The sequence below is a fragment of the Lutra lutra genome, chromosome 1 (assembly GCF_902655055.1).
Source record: "Lutra lutra chromosome 1, mLutLut1.2, whole genome shotgun sequence".
Taxonomy (NCBI): domain Eukaryota; kingdom Metazoa; phylum Chordata; class Mammalia; order Carnivora; family Mustelidae; genus Lutra; species Lutra lutra.
In genome coordinates, this window is record NC_062278.1 from 61,300,282 (window position 1) to 61,318,335 (window position 18,054).

At 36.1% G+C, this 18,054-nt stretch overlaps 1 protein-coding gene across 2 annotated transcripts in view; it reads right to left on the reverse strand.

The window, feature by feature from the left end:
- Window positions 1–12,762: 12,762 nt before the first annotated feature.
- The window catches only part of NAA50 (N-alpha-acetyltransferase 50, NatE catalytic subunit), a 32,648-nt gene continuing 27,356 nt past the window's right edge, over window positions 12,763–18,054 (reverse strand). Inside the window, exons 2-5 of one of the 2 annotated variants that reach the window (XM_047725069.1) lie at window positions 17,886–18,019; window positions 17,359–17,478; window positions 16,863–16,929; window positions 12,763–15,786 (exon numbers count right to left, since the gene is read on the reverse strand). In XM_047725069.1, the coding sequence (XP_047581025.1) occupies window positions 15,609–15,786; window positions 16,863–16,929; window positions 17,359–17,478; window positions 17,886–18,019 (499 nt within the window). In that variant the 3' untranslated portion in view covers window positions 12,763–15,608. Of the gene's footprint in view, window positions 15,787–16,862; window positions 16,930–17,358; window positions 17,479–17,885; window positions 18,023–18,054 lie in introns of both variants that reach the window. The other variant, XM_047725062.1, reaches the window with a different exon arrangement.

Here is an 18,054-nt window from a genome sequence, read left to right on the forward strand (position 1 = left end):
AAAATATTTTTGCCTGTTTATTGATCAGTTGCATCTTTGGTAAAGTGTTCCAAAAAAATTTTTTTAAGATTTTATTTATTGGGCCGCCTGGGTGGCTCAGTGGGTTAAGCCTCTGCCTTCACTACGGGTCATGATCTCAGGGTCCTGGGATGGAGCCCCGCATCTGGCTCTCTGCTCAGCAGGAAGCCTGCTTCCCCTCCCCCTCCGCCTTCTGCCTGCCTCTGCCTACTCATAATCTCTGTATCTCTGTCTGTCAAATAAATAAAATCTTTTTTTTTTTAGATTTTATTTATCTATTTATTTTTAAAAGGGTTTGGAAAGGGTGCAAGTAAGGGGAGGGGCTGAGGGAGAGGGAGAAGCAGACTCCCTGCTGAGCAAGGAGCCCAGTGCAGGGCTGCATCTCAGGACCCTGAGATCATGACCTGAGCGCAAGGTAGTTGCTTAACCAACTGAGCCACCCAGGCGCCCCAAGTGTTCAAATCTTTAGCCCACTTTTAAATCAGATGCTTGTCTTACTGAGTTGTGAAAGTTTTTTGTACATTCTGTATGAAAATCCTTTCTCTGATATGTGTTATGCAAAATACCTTCAACCATCTGTGACTTTACAAAGTAAAAACAAAATAGCTTTACTGAGGTATGACTGACCAACAACAAATGGAGCATACTCAAAATGTTCAAGGTGGGTTCCCTGTTTGGCTCAGTTGGTAGAACATGGAACTCTTGATCTGGGATCCTGCGTTCAAGCCCTGTGTTGGGTGTAGAGCTTGCAATAAAAATAAATACACAAATACATAAATAAAATGTACAACATTTTTGACATATGTACACACCTTTGAAACTGTCTCCACAATCAAAAATAATGTCCTCGGGGCGCCTTGGTGGCTCACTGGGTTAAGCCGCTGCCTTTAGCTCAGGTCATGATCTCAGGGTCCTGGGATCGAGCCCCGCATCTGGCTCTCTCCTCAGCAGGGAGCCTGCTTCCTTTCCTCTCTCTCTCTGCCTGCCTCTCTGCCTACTTGTGATCTCTGTCAAATAAATAAATAAATAAAAATCTTAAAAAAAAAAATAATGTCCTCAAATTTCCTCGTGCTCCATATTATTCCTACCTCTTGCTCTCATCCTGCTCTTTAGGCAACAATTAAACTGCTTTTTGTTGCTATAATTTGTTTACATTTTCTAGAATTTTATGTAAATGGAATCATTCATTGTATACTCTTTTGTCTATCTTCTTTCATTCAGCATATCATTTTTTGAGATTCATCCACTTTGTTATGTGTATCAATAATTTACTAGGTTTTGTTGCTAAGTAGTATTCAGTTGTATGGATATGTTATCTATATTCAGGTTGGGGAAGAGTTAGACCGTTTACAATTTTTGACTATTACTAATAAAGATGCTAGAACATTTGTGCACAGATCTTTTTAGGGATATTTGCTTTCATTTTCCTTAGTTAATACTTGGGTAAGTATCCCATGGAATGGCTGAGGCATATAGTAAGTGTATCTTTTTTTAAAACTGCCAAAATTAGTCATAAAAAAAATGAGATCTTGCTATTTGCAACAACATGGGTGGACCTAGAGGGCATTATGTTAAGTAAAATAAGTCAGACAGAGAAAGACAAATATCACATGATTGCACTCACATATGGAATCTGAAAAACAAGTCAAATGAACAAACTACTGGTGGTTGCCAGAGGGAGAGGTAGGTGGGTGAATGGGAAATAGCAGAAGGGGATTAAAAAGTACACATTTCCAGTTATAAATGTCAAAGGGATGAAAAGTACCACATAGGGAATATAGTCAATGGAATAGTAATAACTTTACTGTGACAGATCGTATTACACCTATTGTGGTGAGCATTTCTTAATGTATATAAATGTCAAATCACTAAGTTGTTCACCGGAAATTATTGTAATATTATATGTCACCTATACTTCAATTGAAAATAATAAACAAACAGGAGGCCTGGGTGGCTTAGTCTGTTAAGCGGCTACCATTGGCTCAGGTCATGATCCCAGAGTCCTGGGATCAAATCCCACATCAGGCTCCCTGCTCAGGGGCGAGCCTGCTTCTCCTTCTCCCTCCACTGCTCCCTCCTACTCCGGCTCATTCTCTCTCTCTCTCTCAAATAAATTTTTTTAAAAATCTAAAAATATAATATATACATAAAGACATACTGCCAAACTGTTTTTCCAAAGTTGTGACATTTTATCATCTCACCAGGAGAGTATGAAATTTGAATTGTACCATATCCTTGCGAACACTTAATATGGTGATTCTTTTCAAAGTTTAGTCATTCTAATAGGTGTATAGTGGTATTTCATTGTGACTATAATTTGCATTTCCTTAATGACTAATATATTGAGAATCTTTTCATGTACTTATTAGCCCTTTGTGTATCTTCTGTGAAGTGCTGTTCCAATCTTTGGTCATTTTTATTGTTTTTTTTGTTGTTGTTATTTATTGAGTTTCAAGAGTTCTTTATATATTCTGGATACATATTCTTTATCAGATATGTGATGTGCAATATAATCCCCCAGTTCCTGGGTTGTCTTTTCATTCTCTTAATACTTTTCAAAATGTAATTCTTAATTTTAAGTCCAACTTATCAGTTACCTCTTCTATTGATCATACTTATGGTGTCATGTCTAAGAAATCTTTAACCAATACAAGGTCACACAGATTTTTTTTCTCCTATTTTTTTTCTGGAAGTTTTATGGCTTTATGTTTTATTTTATTTATTTTTAAAAAAGATTTTATTCATTTATTTGAAAGACAGAAATCACAAGTAGGCAGAGAGTCAGGCAGAGAGAGAGGAAGGGAAGCAGGCTCCCTGCACAGCAGAGAGCCCGATATGGGGCTCAATCCCAGGACCCTGGGATCATGACCTGAGCCGAAAGGGAGAGGCTTTAACCCACTGAGCCACCCAAGCGCCCATGGCTTTATGTTTTATATTTAGATCCAGAGTGTATTTTAAGTTAATTGTATACTGTGAAAATATGGATCAAAGTTTATGTTTTTGCATTGGGAAATCCAGTTTTTCTAGAACCAATTATAAAGACCATCATTCCTCTTTTGAGTTGTCATTCTACCTTAGACAAAAATCTATTGATCATATATGTATACTTGTTTTCCTCGACTCTTTTCTGTTCCACTAATCTATATGTCAATCTTAACACCAATATCACACTATTTGATCACTGAAACTTTATAAGCCTTGAAGTCAAATAGTATAAGACCTCCAGTTTTCTTGTTCCTTTTTAATTTTGGAACACACACACACACACACACAATTAAATTAAATTTTAAAAAATAATAATAAATAAATTGCTTTAGCTGTCCTAGATCCTTTGCATTTCCATATAGACTAAAGTTTGTCAAGTTAAAAAAAAACCTGCTAAAACTTTGATGGGGGTGATGTATAATTCAATTTGGGAAGAAGTTATAACTTAATAGTGAGTCTTTGGATTCATATGTTCTATCTCTCCATTTATTTGGATCTTTTACATTTTTTTCAGGAATTTTTTTTTAAGATTTTATTTATTTATTTGTCAGAGAGAGCGAGGGAGAGAGAGCGAGCACAGGCAGACAGAGGCAGAGGGAGAAGCAGGTTCCCCGACGAGCAAGGAGCCCGATGCGGGACTCGATCCCAGGACGCTGGGATCATGACCTGAGCCGAAGGCAGCTGCTTAACCAACTGAGCCACCCAGGCGTCCCTTTTCAGGAATGTTTTATATAGCATTCTGTATCCAGGTCTTGCCTATATTTTGTTAAATTTATCCCCAAATATCTCATATTTTATGCTACTATAAATGTTACCTTTTATTTATTTTCTTAACATTATCTTCTAAATTCCAATTTCTAATTGTTATTGTTAAAAATACGATTGATATTTGTATCCTGTGACCTTGTTACATTCACTTATTCATTCTAGTAGCTTTTAAAAAAATATTTATTTATTTGAGAGAGAGAGAGAGAGCGTGAGCAGAGGAAAAGGGCAAATGGAGAGGGAGAAGAGGACCCACCGCCCCCACCCCCCCATTAGGGAGCCTGATGCAGGGCTCAATCCCAAGACCCTGAGATCATGACCTGAGTGAAGCGAGATGCTTAACTGACTGAGCCACTCCAGCGCCCCTGTTCTAATAGCTTAAAAAAAAAAAAATTATAGCATTTCTACTTCATCATGTCATGTGCACATAAAGACCATTTTCTTTCTTTCTATCCAATTTGCACACTCTTTATTTCTTTTTCTTGTTTTACTGGACTGACTAGAGCTTCCACTGCCTTATTGTAGAAGGGTTACAACAGTCATCCTGCTTTCTTCCCAAAGGTACAAAATCCAGTTTTTTACTGGATTAAGTATGATAGTAGCTGTAGGCTTCTTGAAGTTTTTATCATGAATGAGTGTTGAATTTTGTCAAAATTTTTTTCTGCACCTTATTGAGATAATAATCATATTTTCCCTTTAAATTTGTTAATATGATGAATTACACCAACTGATTTTCAATTGTTAAATTAACCTCTTAATCCTGGGACTAAGCCTATTCGATCAGGATATAACCTTTTAATAAATTGCTATATTTGATTTGCTAATTTTTTAAAGGGTTTTCCTGTCTTCATGAGGAATATTAGTCTATAGTTTTCTTGTAATGTTTTACAAGTTTCTTGTAATGGTATACTGGTACCAATAATTGGTATAATGCTGCCCTCATAAAATGAATTAGTCAACATTCTTTCCTGTACTGTTTTCTTGAAAAGTATATTATTTCCTCCTTAGATATTTGATAGAATTCACAAGGCAAGTCATCTTAGCCTGAAATATTCTTTGTGGGAAGGATTTTTTTTTTTAAGATTTTATTTATTTATTTGACAGAGAGAGCACACACTTGCAGTGGGGGAGAGGGAGATGCAGGCTCCCTGATGAGCTCAGAAGGCCAACACTTAATTCACTGGGGCACCCCCATGGGAAAGATTTTAGCTACACTTTCTTTCAAACATATAAGGCTATTCAAGTTACTTATTTTTTTTAAAGATTTTATTTATTTATTTGACAGAGAGAAATCACAAGCAGGCAGAGAGGCAGGCAGAGAGAGAGGAGGAAGCAGGCTCCCTGCTGAGCAGAAAGCCCGATGCGGGGCTCGAACCCAGGACCTGGGATCATGACCTGAGCTGAAGGCAGGGGCCTAACCCACTGAGCAACCCAGGTGCCCCCAAGTTACTTATTTAAAAAATATCATATATATATACATATATATATATATATGTATATATATACATATATATATGGCAGCTTATTGAATTATAATTCACATACCATACAATTTACCCAGAGTGGCTGAATAATATTCCATTGTACGGATATGGAACATTTTGTTTATTCATTCATCAGTTAATGGCCATTTGGGTTGCTTCCACTCCTTAGCTACTATGAATAATACTGCTGTAAACATTCATGTTAACCTTTTGTAGAACTGCATAACTACTTCTTGAGTGACCTGACTGATTACTGTCTGTCAAAAATTTTGTCCATTTCATCTAAGTTACTTTATTACCCTTTTATTGCCAGTGAGTTCTCTAGTGATGTGCCCTCTCTTTAATTACAATGTTGATAATTTGTTTCTTCCCTGTGTGTGTCTGGGGGGCAGTTTTAGTCAATATGGCTAGAAGAAAGGTTTATAAATTTTATTTTTTCAAAGAAGTAACTTTTGGTTTTATTTTTTAAAGATTTTATTTTTTAATTTTCTAAAGGTAAACTATCTGCCCAATGTGGAGCTTGAACTTATGACCCAGGGAGCAAGGGTCACATGCTGTACTGACTGAGCTAGCCAGGTGCCCCTTATATTTTTTTAATGTTTTTTTTTTTTTCAATTTTATTGGTTTCTAATTTTTATTATGTCCTTCCTTCAGCTCATGTTAGCTTTAACTGGCTCTTCTTTTTGTAGTTTCTTAAAGTGGAAGCTTATTTTCTAGAGTCAAGATCTTTAATATTTTAATACATTAATAAGTTATTTATAATATTTAATAATACATTTAATACTATAAATGATCCTTTAGGCACTTTGTTAATTAAATCCCACAATTTTGATAAATTGTTTTCATTTTTCTTCTGTTCAAATTTTTTCTAACTTCTCTGCAATTTTTTCTTAAGAGTTATTCAGAAGCATGTTGTTTAATTTCCAAATATTTGGGGGATTTTCCAGATAGATTCGCTATTGTTAATTTAGCTATTGATTTGGTCTGGTGTGGTTAAAGAACATGATTTGCAAGGTATTAATTCTTTTAAAGGGATTGTGACTTATTTTATGGCCCAAGATATGGTCCATTTGGGAGAATAATCTTTATATACTTGTAAAGAATGTATATTCTGATGTTGATGGGTGAAATATTCTATACATGCTAATAGGTCATTGGTTAAAACTGTTATCACATCTTTTAAACGTGTTTTCTATCTACCTGTCTTATTATTTACCAGGAGTTTGGAATCTCTAATTGTAATTGTGGATTTGTCTATTTCACCTGTCAGTTTTTGCGTCATGTATTTTGAAGCTGTTATTATGTTTGTATACATTTAAGATTGTATTTTCCTGATGAATTGATTCTATTATCATAAATATGCATCTTTGGGGCACCTCAGTGACTCAGTTGTTAAGCGTCTGCCTTCAGCTGGGGTCATGATCCCAGGGTCCTGGGATCAAGCGGCATCTGGCTCCCTGCTCAGCAGAAAGCCTGCTTCTCCCTCTCCCACTCCCTCTGCTTGTGTTCCCTCTCTCACTGTGTCTTTCTCTGTCAAATAAATAAATAAAATCTTAAATAAATAAATAAATAAATATCCATCTTTATCCCAGGAAATGAATTTTGTTCTAGAATCTACCTTGGTATTAATTTAGCCACTCCAGCTTTCCTTTGATTGTTTACATGGTATATCTTTTCCATCCTTTCCTCTTTAAAGTTAACCTACTGGGGCACCTGGATGGCTCAGTGGGTTGAGCCTCCGACTCTTGACTTCAGGTCAGGTCACAATCTCAGTGCCATGAGACCAAGCTCAGGCATAGGGCTTTGCGATGGGCACACAGCCAGCTTAAGATTCTCTCTCCCCCTGCCCACTCCCTCCCCCCCATTGCACGTACAGGCACACTCGCTCAAAAGAAAAAAGCCTTAAAAAAAAAAAAAAAGTAAAGTGCACCTACTAGTTCACTTATATTTAAAGATCTATTTATCTATTTGAGAGAGAAAGAACACGAGAGAGCATAAGGGGTGGGAGGAGTAGAACCTCGAGCAGACTCAACGCTGAGCATGGAGCCTGAGGTGAGGCTCGAACTCAGGACCCTGAGATCATTACCTGAGCTGAAACCAAGAGTCAGACACTTAACCGACTCTGCCCCTTAAAAAGTAAGTTTCTTAAAGGGGGCTTTGTTTCTTTTTAAAATACCCAGTATTTTATACTGATTAATATCCAGTATAAAGAATCTTTGCCTTTCAATGGGCATTTAAACTATTTACATTCAATGTCATGACTGGTGTGCTTAAAGTTTCATCTTGGTTTGTTTTCTATGTCTCATCTATTCTTTGTTCAGTGCAATTTTGTATCTTGCCTTTTCCCACTTTAATCATATTACTTTTAGAGCTAGTTAATATTGACATACTATATTTTAACCTTCCCTTATTATTCAGCATTTAATAAAAAAGATTTTATTTATTTGAGAGAGAATAAGCAGGGAGAATGGCAGAGGGAGAGGGAGAAGCAGACTCCCTGCTGAGCAAGGAGCCTGATGTTGGGCTGGATCCCATGACTCTGGGATCATGACCTGAGCCAAAGGCAAACGCTTAACCCACTGAGCCAGCCAGGAGTCCCTTACTATTTTGTCTGCTTCCATTTAATTCATTGTGAACAGTATTACACAGGTGGCTTCCCCTAACTTGGTAATTATATCAGTAAGATTTATTTCTCCAAACTGTAGTGAGTACACTAATCCCAGCTCAGCCTCTTAACTAGTTGTGACTTTGGGAAAGTTACTTTCTCTAAGCCTGTTTCTGAAGCTATAAAATGAAGCTTGTGAAAGTTCCTACCACCAGACTGCTGTGTGAATTAAATAACGTAACTTATATGGATGATTGATCAGTGCCTGATAAACTCTGAATGTTATTGCAATGAATGAATCCACTGCAAGGAAGTAGGGTTAGGCCTGGCAGGGCACAAATGTTTTCAAATTCTCAACATTAAGGCAAAAATAAAGCCATAGTTGCTTTTTTTTTTTTAATAAATTGCCTATTAGACTCCTCTTTCCCATTAATTATATTTCCTTTGTGAGTTTCTTCTGTAAATTAAGATCTTAATATTTTTGTTAAATATGAGCTCTTTAAAGTTGGCTTGATATATTTTCCATTTTTTTTTACTACATATATTTGTAATTCTGTTAAATCTGACCATATTTTTAAAAACTTTGTGATTTCTGTAATTTCCTCAGAGGATACCCCTGCCAGAATACTGTTGGACTTCAGTGTTCTGCAGACATTTTGAGGCACTTTATACTTTTACAACCATGAATGTGGCATTACCTTCTCTTCCATGAATTCTCTAAGTTCCAAAGGAACTTCTTGTCTTATATAAACTCATAGTTTTTAGTACTTTACTCCTCCTTTGTGAGTTTTCATTTTCCAGCTTCGAGTGCTGACAGAATGCTCTTGATGCTTGTGTCTAGCTTTTATTTATTTTTAAATTTACTTTTATTTTAGAGCAGGGGGGAGGGGGAGAGGGAGAGAGAGAATTTCAAGCGGACTCCCCACTGAGTGTGGAGTCCAACACGGGGCTCGACCTCACAATCCTGAGATCATGACCCAAGTTGCGATCAAGTCAGAGGCTTATTACCCAACTGTGCCACCCAGGTGCCCCGTGTCTAGCGTTTATTAAACTATTAAACTTAGTTGGTTCTCTATTAAAATGTTGCTATCTTAGGTTTTTCAATTCCAAAGCTTTATAGCATTTACAGTGATTATCCTTTTTTTAACCTGCGTAAAAAAGGCAGTTGAATCTCATTGTTGAGAACCAAAGTAAAACTGTCTCCTCGAAATGCTATAAAATGTATTATACCTCCAACATACTACCTCATGGCATCTAAAATATTTGTTCCCTGTGAGGGTAGGGGACCACGCCCATCATTTTCATTTCTCTGTTGTTAGTGCCTGACCCATTGTGGGTACGCTCCCTGACCAAATCTCATGTAAGGCAGTGTAATTTAGCCCTATGTTATAAAGAGCACTTTATTTATTTATTTTTAATTTTGAAGACTGACAATAATCCAGCAACCATGCCCTAAATTTGCCCCAGGTCATAATGTATTATTAGCTGAATTTTGATTTAGAGTAAAGACCCTAGACAATTCTTTGTAGGTGGAAAGGTTTGGCAAGAAAAGGGGAAGCCAGTTAAGTATGGGATAGTGGTGGTAGTTACAACTGCAGGAGTTAAGTGTTTTAACCATAATCAAATAAATAAAAAGTCCCCAACAGGTGGATATTTTTTTTTTTTTTAAGATTTTTATTTATTTGACAGAGAGATCACAGTAGGCAGAGAGGCAGGCAGTGAGAGAGGGGTAAGCAGGCTCCCCGCTGAGCAGAGAAACCAAGGCAGGCCTCAATCCCAGGACCCTGAGATCATGACCTGAGCTGAAGGCAGTGGCTTATCCCACTGAGCCACCCAGGCATTCCTGGGTGGTCATTTTTAATATCTGTCATCATGGGAAGTGGTCTGTTAGGGATCAAAAACCAAAATGATGGAGACCTAGGGATGCAGAAGTTTACACTCTGGATTCTGGTGCATAAGGTCAAATTGTGTAGAAGGTCATTCCTAATTTGGCTGACAGTTTTGAGCTAGTCTGCTGTTTCTAAATTGTAGCTTCCTCAAGGGAAGTTTAGACTGGGTAGGCCGAGTCCAGGGGGAAAAGTAGAACCTCTCTCTACAAAGTAAGCTCAATGTTTTCTGTTGCATTTTCTTATCTCTTTTGTGCTCTCTCTCCTACTTTTAGTCTTGGCCTATGGGAATTCGGTTTCTTGTTTTTACTCAGACCAATGTTATGAGAAAGCAAGTCAATATAGGCAATATTCATTTTAACCGAGTCCCTTCCAAAGTTAAGGTAAAGTCAACATCCTTGGAGGCTCTGCTCATTTTAGTAGAGGCAAGCCTTTACTTTGACATGAATTCTAAATAATTAGAATTTTGCTTCCTTTTAAAGAGGCCCTCTTACCTGCCTAGCTTACAATATTAGGTGCTCAATATTAATTTGTAGAACAATTTTTAACTTTTATATAAGGAAAAGGCAGGTAACTTTCTCACACAGGAAGATGGCAAGAACAAAGAAAGTTACAAAACTGCTTTGAGAGTGCTATGATACTGTCACCCTACTGGATTTCACTGTTTTATATACAAATTATTTCAACTTGTGTATTCAAATTTCACCTGCATGTTGTACCTAATAGTTTTGGTATACTTTAGTGTAGGAGACTGCTCGTGACAAATATGATTCAAAAGATGGTTCAAATCCTTATGGAGAACTTTGTGGTAAATTTCAATAAATTGGGAGTATCAAAGTTCACAGACTGCAAAATATTCCATCCTGATACAGTAGCTTCCCAAATGGTGAATTTAAGATTTCATCAGCACTTAGTAATAAAACAGACCATTAATTCTTTTGAGATTTAAATTCTATGCTTAGGGTGCCAGGCTGGCTCACTTGGTAGGGCATGCAACTCTTGGATCTTGGGGGTTATAAATTCAAGCCCCACATTGGGTGTAGAAATTATTAAAAATAAAATAAAATAAAAGTAAATTCTATGCTGTTTAAGTAGTGACTGCTTCATAATAACTTTAATAACTTTACGTTCCCAACTATTCCTTTGATTCTAGGTAAGTTTTTTTTTTTTTTTAACCTAAGGAATCAAGTATTTTAGAAAATTGGAAAGGCTGAGAATTTGTCCCAGTAACTGATTATTTCTGATGTCACATTCCTCAATGTTTTATCAAGTTAACTACACCTACATTTAAAAATCTCACTCAAGGGGCCCCTGGGTGGCTCAGTGGGTTAAAGCCTCTGCTTTCGGCTCAGGTCATGGTCCCAGGGTCCTGGGATCGAGCCCTGCATTGGGCTCTCTGCTCAGCAAGGAGCCTGCTTTCCTTCCTCTCTCTCTGCCTACCTGTGATCTCTGTCAAATAAATTAAAAAAAAAAAAATTTTTTTTTTAAATTTAAAAATCTCACTCAAGCCCTTTTTTCCACATGTCTGTTACTTGGTTGTATGTAACTTTTTTCCCTGTTACTATGTTAGTTATGTAACAACATAAACTAGGACTAAATTCCTATGGTATAGCCTTATAAGGGAAATCCAATTCAGGACCCTCTGCCATGATTCCCTGAAAATTCTTATAAGCTAACCACTCCTTACTATTGCTGTACCCAACTCAGAAATGTTCAAATCACCCAGGTAGAAAAGCACAATCTGGAAGACAGATTACTGTATACCACCACCTAGCCAATGAAACTCAACCGTTAGAACTTCTAGACTTGCTTCCTATTTCTTTCATGCTCTGAATGGTAAATTAGTGTTTTCTAACCCTCATTTAGGAAACTAAACCCTTCAGAGAGTAAGGTAACAGAAGCTTTCCAACTACCTTGTCTTGGTTGTCAAAAAAACCAACATTTTCTCTAAGCATAATGTAGGAGGTCCACATTGACTCACACCTCCTGCTAATTATATCCTTATGTCTCCCCTTTCCATGCCGTAGCAGGATGGTACAGAGGTTGGTCTGTGACCAAGAGAATATAGCAGAAATAAATATGTTGCTTCCGGAGATAGGACATACAAGAATATGGCCCGCTGGTAACTCTCTTGGATCACTTCCTCTTGGGGAAGCCAGATACCACATGTCACCCAGGTAGCCTTGGAGAGACACCCATCTGGTGAAAATCTGAGTCCCTCCAGTGGAACAAGTCATTTTAGAAGTCACTTCTCCAGCCTTAGTCAAGCCTTCAATGATGTGGCCCTGGCTGAATTTCACTGCAATCTGATGATACCTCAAACCAGAACCACCCAGCTAAGATGCTCCTGGATTCCTCACTCAGAAACTGGGTGACCAAACATGTTTGTGGTTAAGCTGCTGAATTTGGGGATGATGTGCCACACAATAACTAAGATACAATGGGCAAAGATCACCTGTTGTTTCCTGAAGGAGCAAAATTCTAATCACAACACTTCTAAGATACCAAATTAATTTATGTTAATAACAAAATATTAAGTTCATGTTTCTTTGGTATTCAGAAAAAGATTTAAGCCATTCCCAACTCACTCAACTACTAAACTCCTTCCACACTGCTAACAAAAAGAAAAAATTTCAATATATGTTACCTGTAGTCAATGCACACTAATTAGATCATAGCTTAACGTATCAGTTGTTTTTAACAATTACATTTAAAACTTCCCAGCAGTAAGACCTCTCCTTGGATCTTAATTTTTTCTCACACTGGGATAGAACTGCAGATACCCAACAGTATTCCTAGCAAGTTCCAAAAGGTCTGAATTAGGAGGCCTGGATAGCACTTGGCCCATTTTAATGTTTTAAGTTAGATCTTAAAGAAATGTTAAAGTAAATAAAACTGTATGGCCAAGAGTAAACAATGACTACATATAACTGCTGTATATTTTATATTGTATGTATGCTGAATACTCAGTATTCAACACAGTGCAGGGTTTTCTTTGACACTTATCAGACATCATAGATTACTACCAGAACATCACATAAGTTTATTTCAGATGTAACAGCAATGTTAAAATCAACAAGTTTAATTTTTAACTGCACCAAGTAAACTTGCCATTTAAGTATTTTTAAAGTTATTCCCTCCAAAAAACTGAGGGAGCTTTTCTCTTCCACCCCAGAAACTACAGTTTCCCAATAGTTCTATTTTTGGAGGACTTTCAATTGATGAATAAACTGCTTTGGGGATATTTTAGAACTTCTTTCCCCAAATGAAAACTAGTCTGGACAAATTATCTATTGCATAGATTTCTCTGCAGATTCTTTTCTTTAGAACCTAAATGCAATTACCATAAGGATAATCTTTACCTATCCGCCCCATAGTAAAAACTATCTGTCCTAAAAAATATGATGGATATATGCTCTGATCTTCCAGTTAATAGAATTGTTTTACCTCAACAATTTTTATGCTCCAAAATAGCCAACTCAAATGGGACATTACTCGAGTCTTTACTGACTCATAGGCACGTGAACTAGTGCCCAGCTTCTACATCCTCCTTTTCCTTAAATGGATGGAATTACTTAATACAAGTTTGACGTAGGACAATTAACCCTTTCCAAACAAGTCTGATGTAGGACAACTAACCTTTTCAAACATACCATTTAGGTAAAGTCATTGTCTAGTGTGGAAAAAGAAACTATAATGATAGGGAGCCTACATACATACTCAATTCAAAATTTATTTTTTTCCCCCTCCTTAAATAACATGTACTTAATTGTCATGAGGCAGCTATTCAGTTTTCAATAACCACATTTAGGGATACATTCATAGGACTGATTAGATAGTCCTGGTGAAATGGTTATAGAAATAGAGGCAGTGTCATCTCAGAAAACTCATTTATATATCAAAATCTATTTTGATATCTGGAAGTTTACAAAAAGGCTGAATTCTTCAAACTAAGTATGCCTTCTGTAACTCAAGCACTCTTCTCTTGGCAAGAGCAAGCTGAAGCTTATCCAGGAAGGTAAAGGTGCTTAATGCTAACTTTTTTCCTGTTTATACTCGGACTGCTGAAGAAACTGATACCCAAGAAACCAGCATGATCTTTCTACATTTTTACTATCTTAAGATTCAAATCCTATATACTCATTCAACTATCTCTCTTTTCCTGTATTACTCTTGGCACTCAAGATTGCTGAAGTCTATTGTACTTTGTACTTTCACATTCTCAAAAAAGATTATAAAATGTGCATCAACATTGTGTAATTTTGTCATTTAACATATTTGGAGAGATGAGATTGCTATTATCAGAATGTACATAAGGATAAGTATTATGAATCAAACTTCCCTTTAAAGTCAAATGACAAGAAAATTCAAGCCCTGTGCATTGTTTTAAAGTCTAATGAGAACATTTCATGGGCCACTAGTATTGGCAATCTAGAAAATTTTAAATATTGGATATAGGGCTATGGAGGAAAACATGAAATTTCAGATGTCTCCTATCTTACAAAAAGTTATCAAGCCGTCCAAGCCACTCCTTATGTGCCAGAAAATGATCTGGCATAAATAGTCCCATCAGTAAAGGAGGTCGCAGTGACATCTGTTATTAACACTTCTGAACTTCTATTTTCCCAAGAATAGAAGCAATATGTTTAACAATTGCCCCCTCAAATCCTTAAGCTCAATTCTCATAGGCACAGAAAATAAGCAAATCTGGGATGTTCTCCAACAGATAAGCAGTAGCACAGCTATGTTATTCTCAAAAATACTGTCTAGATATTCTTCCCTATATAATCAAATGCTCTGTGGCCTCGCTTTTAATAGTCCGCATTAGCTGGCATTAAATGCATTTATTGTGCCACAAGTCCATCTAAGCTTCCTTTTAGGTGTTTTTAAATATGTCCAAGAGACAATACCTGCTTCAGGTTTATCTTAGGGGTACTCACCTGTAAGGACATCAACTCCCATTTTTAAAGTTAGACTAACTATTGTGGGTTTACTGAAGACACGAAAAAAAGAGAGGATACACACAAAAAAGTAAATCACAACAAACCTTTTTAGGTCAGTTAAAGGCCATGTCTCTAGCTGGGATATTAAAAAAAATTAATCTCACCAGCCACACTCTAAAAGTTAATGCCACTAATAACAATCAACAGCAGGAAAAATAAACCTGCTAACAACCAGTCCACTCATTAGCAAAAAGCAGTTTAACTCAAATACTGAGACCAAAGTAAAACACTACCTACCCAAACTGTCCCACCTACCCTCAGCGAGGAAGAAAGAAATAATTGCTTAAAAAAAAAAAAAAAAAAGCTTAGTATTTCTTACAAGGATAAAAATGGTCCAACTCCTGAGACAACACTCAGAAGGACAAAAGGTGGAGTGAAGGCAATGTCTAGGGATTAGTATCCCAGTCTTGAAAAACCCAAAGTACCACAAACACACTAAACTTGTCTTTGAATTACAGAACAAGATATTGCTGCTGTTTCTTTTTGTCTTTTGATATATACAACATTTTGTAGGCTCTGCCCTTCAATGTGAAAGCAGGAGATTTAAAAAAAAAAAATTGACACTGACACCCAAATTTTTGGGACCATATATATCTTAACTGTGAAACCAAACAGATCTATACTTCCTCCTTCCTACAATCAAACCACCTCACAAAAATAAGAAAACTAAAACAATCCAAACATGATTAATCTTGAAAGTCCTTGGAAGTATTAAACATTTTTTAGAGGAAAGAAAAAGGAAGAAAGGAGGACGAACAAGAACAAGAAGGGGGGGGGGAGAAAGAAAGAGGGGGAAAAAAATCAATGGGCCTCTCTTTTATTTGGCGACAAGCAAGTGCAAGAAAGTTCATTTCTAATTTGTTCAGTTGTCTGTCTTTTGCACATCTGCATTCTGGCCAGAAGGGACTTTGAGGTTTTTCTGCAACACATGAGCATCTGCGGGCTCTATCCTCTTATAGTAGTTCTTCTTTGTCTCAATAATCTCAAAGCCAAACTTCCTGTAGAAGTCAATTGCCGATTCATTGCTGATCTGGACATGCCTAAGATACAGGAGGGTATCAGGGGGGAAAAAAAAAAGATTTCATCAGCTTTTGTGTATTCTCCACAAATAATTTCAAATTGGTTAGAGCCAGAATACTGCACACATCTGTTAGATTCTCCGCATAATTACTAGCAATCAACAAAGATTAGGTATTCATCTCAGAAAAACCGGATGATGAACATACACTTTTAACCTAACTATTACATTTGCAAGATAGCTGGCGGAGGTTAGGAGTCTCAGAAATAGTGTTTACTCTTACAATCAACAAAGGGCAAAGTATCCTAGTTAGCATAACATTTTTCACTGCAAGGGGAAAAAAGATTCCAGTAACTAAAAATGGGGAAATAACCGTAAGGATGATTCAAAGACCATATTAACATATGCAGAAAGAAAAAAGACAGAAAAATAACATAACTAGGCTCTCAAATGCCTGAACATATCCTCCCTGATTTATAAAAAATATGCTATATTTTGAAAATAAATAATTTGAGCTTTCTCAATTACTCTTCAAAATAGCATTATATAATTTACTCTCTCCCACTGTCAAAGTTAAAATGAGAATAATCTAAATACCCTTATTATAAAAAATCCATAGTTGTGATCTAACCTTGGCTCTTAATCTGAGTTCTATAATATTGATATTATATTAATATAGTATCAGCTAGGTACTCTCTGATTTTGATTATTAAACTCTACTACTAATGAACATATCAATGAGAACCTTAAACAGAACCTAGAGAATGGATAAGATGAGAAAAGTAGTATTAATGATACTAATTCTTCAATTGTGAAGACTTGAGTTTTAATCTTGGTTTACTCTGTGACTTTAGTGCTCCCACCCCAACGAATGAAGCAAATCTTATCTCAGATTCCTTATCTATTATTGAAACAAAAGAAAACTTCATAACCACTACTTCCATGGTTTTTCCAAAAGACAATGAAACAAGTAACCAGATTTTTAAAGTTTCTAGTAAAGGTTTCTATTTCCAGTCTATTAAATTCTTTTTTATAAAGAATTTTTATATAAAATCTATATATACTTCTATATACAGTCTATAAAATCATTATACTTACAGATAGATGTTGTCAAAAGTGCCATCTTTTTCACAGATGTTTAAGACATGATTTAACATTTTAGTTCCTATTAACAAGACAAACAACAAATAAGTAATTTCATAAAAATCAATCTTTACACATCTAACTGCCATCTTAACATTTACTGGGTCTTAACAGAACTTGAGGTAAACACGAGACAACCGATTTTTAAAAATTTTCTTCTTTCCCTACATTATCTACATATGTTTAAAACTCATAGCAGAAAAGCAACCTTTACATATACAAGCCCTTCCATGTAAAAGGAAAACAGAAAAAAGCAAAAGGGACATTGATAACAAATCTATATAGGGCTTCCACTTGAAATATGTTAATAGTTATTTTCCACCTTACATAATTCAGTAATTCTTTCCCAATATTCCCAAAAGAAATGGTTTGACTCACTGGGTCAGAAACAGTAGTCATGTATTTACATTTCTCTAAACAAATAAAAAAAAACCCCACAAGTTAAAATTACCTATTCCTAGCCTTCGGTATGGTGCCAGACATCCTAGTGTCATGATGTAAAGTCTCTTCTGATTCTGTGAATGATCCACCCTACAGCATACTGCACCTACTGCAATATCATTGAAATAGGCTGCCATGGAAAATATAAAAATATAAAGTTCAAAGACAGAATAACATATTTTATTCAATCTTCCTCCCCTTCTATAAGAACTAAATTATTGCTATTGGCCATAAATTTTATTAGCTATTCTGAATAATAACTTCAAAAATTTCCTACTTTTTAGGGATTTAAGTCTCTTCTAGAGTAAACACAAATATGTGAAAACACACACACTAAAGTAGAGAAGACATTTAACATTTCCGTTTAAAATTCAAGTATTGTCTTGGTTTCTTTGAGATTTTTCTCAGAACCTGAATCACCCCCATTTCCTGACTTGTAAAATAAGGAAATTAAATTAGTTAACTCTGCTCTAATATTAAAAACTAGGGTCAAGAATACCAACAAACAAATGAAGGGGGGGAAAAAACATATTATACCAAGTTTTGCTAGCTCGCCAACCTCCAGCACATCCTTGTAGAACTTGTCATTGTAGCTGACTGGAAAGATGACCTGGTTTAGTCTCTTCAACTGTTTAATATTGTGTGGTGTCACATCTCCCAGCTCGATCCGGCTACTGGAACAAACCAAAATGTACTCAATAAAATA